Here is a 12,452-nt window from a genome sequence, read left to right as displayed (position 1 = left end):
TTTCGTGAAAATAGTGGCACCGCTAATTTGATCAAGCAAATCATCAAGTCGGGGAATCGGAAATCGGTACCTTACAGTGATCTTGTTGACTGCACGACTATCAACACACATACGCCATGTCCCATCCTTCTTTGGAGTCAACAGAGCAGGAACAGCACAAGGACTCATGCTTTCCCGAACATACCCTTTAGAAATTAAATCTTCAACCTGCCGTCGTTATTCCTCGTGCTCCTTTGGACTCATTCTGTAATGGGGCTTATTGGGTAGCTGGGACCCCGGTTCCAAATCAATGTGATGTTGGATGTCTCGTAGGGGTGGCAACCCGGCAGGTAAATCATCTGGGAAAACATCAACAAACTCCTCGAATAACGGAACCATACATTCAGGAATGTCGACTTCCTCGGCCACAGGCTTCCCAATCAAAATAAAAACATTGTCTGCTTCCTCCAACTCATCTTGAAACTGACTAATGGTCAACAAAGTGCCCGACTGTTTCGTGGCTAATTGCTTAGGCTTGCTAGGAACAAGAGTGATCTTCACACCACCAAACAGGAAACTATACGTATTGGACCGCCCGTTATGTTCTATATTACGCTCGTACTCCCAAGGCCTGCCCAACAATAAGTGACACGCGTCCATAGGGACCACATCACACACGACATCATCCTAGTACTAGCAGACAACCTTGATAAGGTCACATGGGCCGCCATTTACACCTTCAAAATCAGCCAACCCTATCTAGTCCTCACCCACCATTCTACAACTCTATTGGACCTTTAACTTTTGTCTTGACATAAGCCATTAACTTGGAAGAACCATTATTTGATTAGACCAATTCATGTGATACTGACAAAGTAATTAGAGGTTGTTGATTATTTCTAAAGAATTGTATTTAACATGGCCAACATCATTGCATGTGATAAGGTCAAATGTGCAGTTTCAATTTAGAGTTCACATGTGTAACTAAATCTAATTGGACCAAATAAGTTAGTAGACTGCATCTCACATGCATACACTTTGTTTAACCAATGCGATCAATAAGTATGCTAATCACAATTACTAGGACACCATAATCATCGATCACATAACTCTATCATTTAATCATTCACTATTACACAGGTAAAAGAAATCAATAGCTGGGCAACACTAACCGGAACCGGATTGATCAGGATGTTAACTCGAACAGGAAGAGGTTGAACTTCACAACTGCCGTGCACGACTTAGAGAAGTCTAGGGTTCGGGATATGATTGTTTTGAATCATTGCACGTAACTACATGTAGATATAATCTAAGCCCCATAGGCCGGTCACTAAATCAGTGCCCATTGGGCTCTACAAGGCCCAACCGCACATCTAGATGCTGAAACGAGTCTAGTTTGGGTTTCGGTTGGTGTCGGGCTCGAGCGATGCAATCTAAGGTAGTCCATGTGTATGAGTCGTGTGCATAAAATAAACGTGACCCACCTATAACTAAAGGTATACTAAGACGCGACCCAAACACAAAAGGTACGAATGATAAATTGGAATGCTAGCACCACGCGTTTAATCACAATTAAGAGGGATGGACAACGAGAAACTAGAATCTGATAAATAACATTACTGACCTCGGAAGTTTGGGTTGTCACACGAAAGGTAGAACGAGAGGGAGAAAACAAGTTTCGGAATGAATTGGCGAGATCGATTAATATAGCTGATCGTTTAAAGGGATTCGAAATCCCATGAATTGTGCAACAGAATTGTTAGAATGGAAAGCAACGTAAATAATGTCGGAGATATGGAAATCACTTTTATTTGTGAAAAAATGTTTGCTGTACAATTACTCCATATTTAACTCATTTCAAATTTATTTATTTTTTCTTACCTTCAGTTTCAAGACACGAGTATGGGGTTGAACCCAAATTTGAATTGGGATTTGCTTACTATTATTTTATTATTATTGTTATTTTCATATTTTGGTTTCGCTATTTTTTTCTTTTGACGGTTGTAGAAAATCACAACACAATTGTCATTTATCCATACATTTAGTTGGTAATATAATTTAATTTCCTTTTTTATAAGATATTACTATGATAATTATCATTATAGAATATTACACCTTTATTTTTTTTATTTTTTTTTACTAAAAAGTTGACATAGTATTCATGACAATAAATATCCGACTTAGTGGTACTACTTATGACATTAATCATCTTAGGGTTTTGAAAGTCCCGTATATTATAATTCTACCTCCCTTAAAAAAAATTCGTCCCTCGAAATTAGCATTATATAACACTATACAATATGGGTATTTCAACTCTCTACCCCTTAAAATAATTTCGTCCCCGAAATTAGCGATTACAAATATGGTATACTATTCATGTTAATGTATGTTACACATTAACGATGCGATTAATGATAATGAAGTTACAAACACAATTAGGAAAATAGTCAAAAAGACACACAAGTGAGTTTGATGCGCGAAAATTTAACTATTAGGAACACTAACCTTAGGTTTCGAATAGATATGGATATTGAGAACGGATTGCTTCCTCCGATTCCCAAGTGGCTTCACGTTCTGGATGGTTTTTCCACAAGATTTTGACGAACGGAAAAGATTTCTTACGCATCACGCGTTCTTGTCGGTCCAAAATAGCCTCTGGTTCCTCTTCGTATGATAAGTCCTCACGAATCTCGTGTAGGGAATAGTTCACAACATGGAGAGGATGGTAATTATACCCACGTAACAGTGAAATAGTGAAATATGGAACACATTATGCACGTGCGAAAATTGTGGCGGTAGAGCTAACCGATAAGAAACTTCGCCAACTCGTTCCAAAATTTCGAAAGGTCCGATAAAGCGAGGACTCAATTTTCCCTTTATACCAAAACGTCGGATCTCTTTAAATTTTATAAAGTAAGACAAAAATTAATTTCACCCAACCACTAAATCAGTTATTTTTTTTTCTATTAATGTGAAGGATCTCTTTAAATTTTATAAAGTAAGACAAAAATTAATTTCCAATTTTTTTATATACATCAATTTTATAAAAATAAAATCTACTTCCAACCTCTAAATTTTATAAAACTAAAATGCTAGTGACCTTATAGAAAAATGTCAAATAAACAAATCTTATCATATGTACCAAGTTTGTAATTCATCTTCTACTATTTTAAATTCGCTCCTAACAAAAAACAGAAGCCACTGCCCCACACCATATCAAACAACGTATTGTTACCAAACCTTAAAATTATCCACTAAATAGTAAGTATAATGCCATAAACCAAAAAGTTTCTTTACTCAAAATAGTCGGAATAAATATTAATTAGTTAGTTACACTCATAATCTTAATTAGATAAATATTTTATTTCTGCCAACATATTTCTTAGGTGCTCAACACATTTAAAAATATGTAACGTTTTACAATTTTTTCTATCTCTACACTTGATTAAATACTAAAAGTTGTAATCAATTGTTATGTGCCGCACACCATTGATATTTATTATTATATATCGTTTTCTCTGTATAAAACTGATCTAGATAAAAAACTGGATATTAATTTCTGTCTTAATTTATAAAATTTAAAACATCCTTCACCTTAACAGAAAAAAATAAACTGAGTTAGTAGTTTGAATGAAAATTTATAAAAACTACGTGACAAAACTATTATTTTTTTTATAAACACTGCATATACATTCTGTTATATATATATGTAACAAAACTAATTAAATAAAAGAAATTAGAAAGAGTTTGAGTAAATTACCAAAATCGCCCCTGAGGTTTTATATTTGTCAGTTTCATCCAAATATCCTTTAACTTAACATAAAAAATAAATTAAGTTAGTGGTTTGTATGAAAATGGCAAAAAATGCCAAAGGTGAAGGGCCGTTTCACAAAAAAAAAAGAGTCATTTTGGATGACACTGACAAACAGGCCTAAACCACAGGGACGATTTTGGCAATTTACTCTAGTTGTTATATGAAGTATTATGACTTGTTTTGTATATTCTTAACATAAATAATTACCATTATTGTTCATCACGATAGATGTACTTTTATGGTTAAGGTCTTAGCAAGGGGATGTTCAATTTCAAGCGGAGTGATATAAAGCTAAGGTTTTAGGCCGCGTTTTCTTGTAGCCCGTAAATTCTAACAACCTACATGTAAATAATATGGGTTTCGGATTTTTGGTGGCAAATTTGTGGATTATAATAAATAACTATGCATCCTCTTAATCAATCATAAGATCTAGAGTAAAATGCCATTTTTGCCCCTGAGATTTTACTATTTTTGTGACTTTCGTCTTTGTGGTGACATTCTTAACCCAAAAAAATTGAAATATTGTCATTTTCATTCCTGATGGTCAAATTTCGAGGGAAGAAAGTGGCAATAAAATTAATGATGAAAATGGCAATAAAACGCAAACCTAAAGGACTCAAATGTATAAAAAAATCATTTTGGATGGAATAAGCAAAATAACTAAACCTTACGGATGATTTTTGCATTTTACTCTTTCTAAGATTTATATGGAGGTTTTTTTCCTATTGACAAAAAGGCCTCAAGTGTATTATCCACTTTGGGCCTGAAAAGATTGAGCCAGCCAGCGATTAAGTTTATTAAAACTGTGTCGGAATGACTAACTCAGTGTTCAGTTATGTATCTTCTATGCTATTAATTTGTAAATTTCAGTTTCAAAAGGTTTATGGTTGATAATGCATCTGTTGAATCAGTTCTGTCTGAACATAATGGAAAACATGTGAAACAAACCTGATTGCAGCAGTACAGGCCAACAGAGAATCCAGATGGAGACACAGCAATAAGTTTTGACATGATTGTCATCTTGGTCTGGTTCCTCCTTAGGGTGCAATCTAATGATGGTGATGATAAGAAACCGACAAGGGAATCAGTTATGGAGAGGGAGGCGAGATTGATGTTATGTGCTATTAGGGTTTGTGAAATTGTCTAACCCTTTAACCTCCACATTATTCTCCTTATATATGCACCCAGGAGGAAACCCTAATTAGTTAATAAAGGTAATTAGGCCCATCAACAATTACCAACTAATTATTTAATAGGATTGTTATATATTTTGATCCATATAATGTAAATGATTATAATGGCTACTAGATTAAATATAAAATAAATATATTTAATCTTACATTCTCCCACTTAGCCGAGTAATCATTTACTATGAGTGTTAGATAAGCCTGATAAGGAGTTAACACTCATTTTAGCCTTAAACAAGTACTATAGCAGAGAAATACAACCGTTGAATCATTATGCGACTCAGGACCCCCATTAATCATACTATAGCCTTAATTTAAAACCTAATCGTTATGATCAAAATACGCATAAGCCCTTTGTTTGATTTGTAACTTTATTTGTCTATATGCCATTATGCCCGCTTGACATATTCTTAGAGACATACAAAATCAAACTGATGAGGAAAATTAACTAATACTTAGTCATTCATAGTACGATATGCAATTGCGCACGACCATTAATTAATACCCGTCTATGAGCTCTCCTAATAAGACTTATGGGTAATAGCCCTTCAGTTATAGGATCCTTAAGCATATCATGAATGTATTCGATACAAAACTTAGTTTCCTCGATTCATTCATAAACGAATAATTAATTGCGTATCGAAATTTAATGCAGCACCTCTTGAACTGTTACTGTTCAAGGAGTCATGGTAGCTGACTTTATCACACTAATTCTTCAAAACATTAATTATATGGAGTTAATAAACTTATGAGTCCACTGATAAATTTCCAACAACATTTAGTGATTATATTATGTCGTTATAACTTAGGTTGTTGATATCAGTCCATTATGACTCCTCCATGAGATAGATTTTGTCTGCTAACATAAAGATATACCCGAAATTACATTTTGTAATCTTTGAATATCACAAAGTTAGAGTAATAAACCGGTTTTAATTCTCACTTCTTCTTTAAATTGTAGTCTCTCGTTTCTTTTAAAGATATTGTAGTACTTCATTAGATGTTACACATTAATCTAGACATATCTAGTGTGTTGCAATATGAGTAATATCTAAACGAGTATAGACTTAAACTTACATAAGGCTTCCAATTAATGAAGCATAAGGAAATAATTTCATTTATCCTATTATCCTCTAAAGGAGAGCAGTATTTTGTTACATATGTAAGGACCCATTTAATGTTAAACTTATGGAACGAAACTAATGTCCCATTGGGTCTATCTCGGTACGTTATGATATCTATTACATAAGAGACATCTCTGAGATCTATTATATCAAAGTGTGTTAACAATGCTTTGACTTATGTAACATATATTTGTCAAAAGAATATCATCTATATAGGCAAGTTTATCTTAGTTGCTCCCACTCATTTTTAGGTAGGTTCATTAATCCACTTGATTCTTGATGAAAATAATTACGTTAGCTTTTCATCACATTATGATGTTTGCATTAACCCATACATGGATATTATTGGCTTACAAATAAAGTGTTCTTTAACCTTCAGTTTGAAACTTTAGGTTGTTATCTAATGAACATGTAAATGTGTCAGCCATTTGTTAGGGAAATTTATTTTAATGTTCATCTAATGTAGCTTTAAACTATTATAAGCTACTAGAACAGTGATGATCCTCAAAGAAATCTTTGATAATTTATCTCTTCCTAAGTATAACCTTTGACAATCAAATATGCCTCTTCGTGTCTTAACGCTTATTTCAGGATTTGGTTTAGTTATGAACACTCTTAGGTAATTCAATCAAATCCTAAACGTTATACGAACACATAAAATCAGTTTTACTAGAAAAATGTTTTATTCTATTTAGAAGATTGATTGACACTAATGGCTTAATTAGAAGAGATTGGATCAGTAAACTTTTCCAAAATCCATTTCAACTTCACTAGGGAGGTTATGTAATCATCAAAGTTAGTAGGCTTTTAAACCTAGATGACCTCCTGAGTTGATTATTGGGTTCATTAGAAGTTTCAGTTTTATGGATTAGCTCTTGGTTAGGTTGCTATCATTTTCAGGATTCTAAGTTTGTAAGAGTTAGTGCAGTATGGTGTACAAGAGGTGTAATAGGAGTTAAATTTGGAGTGAAATTTAATGATAAATTTAATGACACTCTTTCCCCCGCCTCTTGTATTCCTTACAAGTCATGATAAGGACTTTGACTGCTCCCACTGACCTTAGAAATCTTTAGGAACTCAGCATGCTTAGGGTCAATATTTAACGACCAACAAATTCTAATAGAGAAAACAAATTAATGACGTTAGTCGTTGTGATTTCTCTTGTTGAGGATTATGTTAGTTTAGGTAAGAAATCTAAGTGTGCTCACAATTAAGCAACAATGAAACTTTTATAAGAGTAGCATTTGATTTTAAGGAGACAAGTATTGATGGAACAGTGTCATGATGGAGCGGTTTCTTGTACAAGAGGTGCAAATTTAGGTAATGTAAAATTTTCACTCCCCCACCTCTTGCAACTATTGCAAGTTATTATTAAGACACTTAATGCTCCCACTGATCTTTAATATCTCTAGAATGCTACAAGAAAAGTTTCAATGAGCTACATGACGTGGGAACCTATCACATATACGTTAGACTTTATTTGATTTCTTTAATGTCCAGATATCATAAGAAACTTTAGGGACATATTTAATAGAAATCTTATTAAGTACATATATGAATAGAGTTCTTCTAAGACAGTATATGTGACAAAATTTAGATACAAGTTGATAATCTGTTAAATGATAAATGAATTATGTCTGTGTAGGTCCGGCTAGGAGGATCTAGTCGCCTAATCCTTGTGTACAAACCAACCCGGTTGTGCGGAATCCAACCGGAAAGGCAAACCGAGATAGAACAAGAAAATACACGACACGCAATATTCACCGATTAACACCTCTGTATTAATACGTATGAAAGATTCGGTTACAAAGCAATGTTTACAAATATGTTTTGCAAACTCTCTAAAACTCTCGTGTGTGTGTGCTCTCTGTTCTTTCTTAGACTAGTGACAGTCTATTTATACACACAGACACAACGAAAAAGACTCTTGGCGAATCACAACTTGAAGAAACACTTTTTGAAGAAACACTTTTTGATGAAACACTTTTGTTTCGTCAACAACCAATGTGTTTCATCAATAATGGGCTTTGGCCCAAAGAGTGTTTCACCAAATCATTATTGGCCCAAGTGTTTCTTCATGTAGATATCAGCCCATTGATCAAGGTTTATGATCCTTTGAATGTTTGGCCTGCTCTTGATCTTGATGTACACGACTGAGGAAGGTCGTGTCATAGCCAAGTCTCGTTGTGTGAGTCGTGTCCACAAATATGTATCAACAAACTCCCCCTTGGACGCTACTCGCGAGATTCGCCTTTCGTGTCTTCTATGTCGGAGGATCTTCAATGTCTTCACGTCTTGAAAGCAGAAAGTGTATCAACAAACTTGCCGTATCATATAGGAAGTGTGTTGACAAACTCCCCCTTAACATAAGCTCCCCCTTGAGTTATGCTCGTGAATGACTTGATCTTTATAATTTGAGATCCTTGTGGTGTTGATGATGGTCAGCGGCAACTCGATCATCTTCATCTTTTGAGTGCCTTCACGTCGTGTCTTCATTCCGAAGCTTGTCATCGACCATGTTCTCCTTGCCCTTAGAATCTGCACATGCAAGAAATCTAAACGCGTAATGAGAAGAACTGCCTGGAATATAGTTAATATAAACAAATGACACACGAATGACCATGTCACAATCAAACACCGTCCGACAGTTTGAAAGTTCAATAAAATTTATCAATTTCAGATTTAACTTTCAAAAACTTGCAAACTTTGACCGTTTATGAAGATTTAGTCACTTTGGTTTTCAGTCAGGTTTCAGGCAACGAAGACTCGAGATCCAACATCGTACGATCGAAAATAAAATAGAAATAAAATCTTTTTGGCTTTTATAAAGTTTATATTAAAACACACCTAAAATCTTTTTGGTATTTTTGAATATTTGAAATGTAAAGACTGAAAGCAGTAAATAAATATATACAGACATTCTTTTTGCGAGTTTCGAGGGTAAGAGAATCATATTAGTGTACGGTCATGCCAAAACGCTCTTGTTGTTCAATTAGTTAACATTAAGATAGGCATCCTATAACAGTTATCGGTATTGTTATCCACTTAAGCTCAACTTATCAGATGTAATCATGGCGAGGGGATACGTTAAGGTATGATTTATACTTACCGACCGGTGTTCATCCACATCACGACACATTCCCGTATCAAGGTATGCACGAGGGTTCATCTTACCGGTGAGTATACCGATTATCATCTGTTTGACCGTATATGATGTGAGATTCTCACTTATTTTGATTTGAAAACAAGCCCTATGTGATAGAATCACTTATTGATGAGGAACTTGATTTTCATATACATGAGGGCACAGGAGCAAGTTCGTGAACAGGTCAGTACTTTCGTACAGCAGAGAGACGAACTTGACTCCCGGATAAATGTGATAGTTTATCACTTATTTGTTTGGAAATGTGATTGTTTATCACTTATTGAGGTCGAATGCAATATGTACACGTATGTATAGTATCATGGAAGATCTAGACTTGCGTCCCCGTTATTTTTCGGTAAAAGATACAACCATGATACCCAGATGATAAGCAGCATAAAGACCGAATATCTCAGAACCTCGGCAATCTCTCAAACGAAATTTCGGTACTAAGACCATATGCCAATGAATGGTTCCCACCTGGTCTTCAGTCGATTTAAGATTTATATCACCCTGCACACTTTAAAATGATTGTGAGCCTACCGATACATCTTATATAGAGCTGCTTATCGTTTTGCATTTAAGGTTTAAAGAGGTTTGGATAGACCACTGATGTACTATCATTTTCTCTTTTGCTCGCCAGGAAACTCATTTTTGATTTTCTATTGTTTTTGTGTTTTTGAAATTTTTCGATGTTTTGGATTTTCAATTTTGGATTTACTCCCCCTAAAATCAATAAACTAAGATAAAATTTAAAACACAAAGGTATTTACAAAAATGATTTTTCGATGTTGGTTTACTCTTGCTTGACCTTAATGCCGTTTACCAATAATAAAAAGTCAAATCTTGATTTGTCAAATGCTTTGGTAAAAAGGTCGGCACGTTGGTCATCGGTGTGGACCTTAACAACATCGATTAGCCTTTTCTCAAAGCAATCACGTATGAAGTGATATTTGATTTCGATGTGTTTGGTTAAAGAGTGCTGTATGAGATGATAATAATTCATAAAGCAGCTTAAAAATCAACAAGTATAGGAGAGATTAGAAATTTAAAAACCGTATCCTGCAACTACTTCGTGCATTGCAAGGAATCTGAGCACTCTCCCAAACTGGATATCCACCCGGTGTGGACTTCAAAGTCGATTTTGTAGCTACTGAAAAATCTCCTCATAGCAACACGATCAAAAACCTTTGGTTCCGGCTGGTCTTCCACATTGCACCAGCGAAGGTCTTTGTCTTCCTCTTGAGAAGTAGTGTGTGGTTGTTCAATCCACGCCAAGACATTCGCACATCCGGTGTAGTTCGTTCAACAAACACATTTTCTTCAATCACACCGCGAAGAAATATACACTACACGTCCATTTTGTTGATTTTGAACTTCAGACATTCTGCAGGTGCGTACATTTCGTTGGAATCTTTCCTGAGGACCCGATCAAAAACCATAACAACCAAATTTTGGCACGTTCTTCATTTGGTCGAATTTTGCAACTTCATTCAACCACATTCTTTCACCAACATATTCTTCTTCTTTTTCTTTTTCTTTCCTCTCTCTCCATCAATGGCAACAACATTCTCCTAGTTTGTAACAATATTTCGGAGCCTTATGTCTCCAATCTTGTGCATGGACGCTCCACTATCAACAATCCTAAGACTATCAATAGTTCCTCCTGGAACATCCTGCACACTCATTTAGAGATTAGTTGGAGAGGGGGACCCAAGCCTTCACAGACATGGGTAGTCCGTCATCATCGAGAATTGTAACATCCATTTCCCGATGATTCGGAATTGATGTAGCTCCCCCTGAAACAGTTACCGGTTTTGGTTTCCAAATCTGTTTCTGTTTTTCATGCTTAGCATCCGATTTAACAGATTTTGTTTGGACAACCTCCGGTTTTAACGCCTTTTCAACTTCCTTGACCTGTTGGCGTTTCTGTTTCTTCTCCCTTTCTTTTACAAGACGGGGATCTTGTTTTACAGAAACAGATCGCTTACGGTCAGTTTTGTCACGGGGAACATCAACTTTGCCTTTTTGTTTATGAAGATATGGACAGTTTCGAATTATATGTCCAATTGTACCGCATTCAAAACATGATCTTCGTTCAACAAACCCCGAAGTATCATGTGATCGTCTTGCTGATGATGATGAACTTTGTGATCCCGAGGTACTAGGTTTCGAACTGTTTGATTCATTTCTTTTCAACACAGTTGCTTTCTTAACAAAATCCAAGTTAGATTTGTTTTCAAACGTTTCAATTTTGTCCGTTCCCTTGGATTTCACAAAGTTTACATTTTTGTTCTTCTTTTGATTCGGCTTCTTTTGAGCTTGAGTCGTTGGTTTTCCTTTGGGTTTGGCATGATTTTGCTGTTTTTGCACTGTTGGTAATTTCCTATTGCCAAATTGTTTTCGAATTTCGGCCTTTTGAATAGGAGGACACTGTGTAACTGTAACATGTGGTCCTGTCTTTCCCAAAAACTTAGTTGTCGAATTTTCAAAGACTTTACTGATTAAGGATTGATTAACATTCTTAATAGGAAAATCTTTGTCTGAATAAATTTTATCATCACCAACAAGAGTGTACAGCAAATTCACACTCTCCGACTCTTCTGCAGACGAGGACTCCATTGCAACAGTCTTAGCGGGTTTTGCAGGAGGATCACATAGAATGTAATTCTCGAGAGGTATGTCCTCATCTTTGACTACCGCATCAGACTTTGCTGGAATAGCATCATCAGATTCATCATCAGAAGAATCAGCATCCTCAATAGTGACTGGAGGATCCTGATTCAGTTCAGCAGAAGACACACATGTATCTGCTGATGCATCTGAATCTGATGATACTTCTTTCTTGTATCCGAGTCCTGTTGCAAATTCTTTAACATCTAGAGGAACAGATGGTTCAAAGAACGTTCTATCCTCCTCGTCAGGCATTGCATCATAATTGTGTCTCACAGGTGGTGGACATTTCTTGTAGCCTATGCATGTGACATCCCGTTTCTCTTTCTGAACGTCAATGATGTGATCCATCACATAGCTAGAGCTCAAATAACTGTCTAGCTTAAGTTGGATCGCCTCACTTTCGGTTTTCACACAAGCCATTTCTTTTTGCATTATCTCGAGGCGAGTTATATACAAATTAATATCGGTTTGTTTTCTGGAAACCATTTTTGTTAACTCGGTTTTATCTTTCCTTAATTTCTCAATTACCG

General features: G+C 35.5%; 1 protein-coding gene across 1 annotated transcript; it reads right to left on the bottom strand.

Moving 5' to 3' along the window:
• Positions 1-216: 216 nt before the first annotated feature.
• LOC118491420 lies at positions 217-639 on the bottom strand. Its single transcript, XM_035989195.1, has one exon. It carries the CDS (start codon positions 637-639, stop codon positions 217-219), a length of 423 nt encoding a protein of 140 aa, XP_035845088.1.
• Positions 640-12,452: the final 11,813 nt, after the last annotated feature.

The sequence above is a fragment of the Helianthus annuus genome, chromosome 4 (assembly GCF_002127325.2).
Source record: "Helianthus annuus cultivar XRQ/B chromosome 4, HanXRQr2.0-SUNRISE, whole genome shotgun sequence".
In the NCBI taxonomy this organism is placed as follows: domain Eukaryota; kingdom Viridiplantae; phylum Streptophyta; class Magnoliopsida; order Asterales; family Asteraceae; genus Helianthus; species Helianthus annuus.
The sequence above is the reverse complement of the archived record's forward strand: the minus strand, read 5'-3'. Positions and strand labels throughout refer to the sequence as shown.

Coding starts and splice junctions, on each gene's coding strand:
- LOC118491420 (XM_035989195.1), bottom strand. CDS start 639: ATGGACGCGTGTCACTTATTGTTGGGCAGGCCTTGGGAGTACGAGCGT.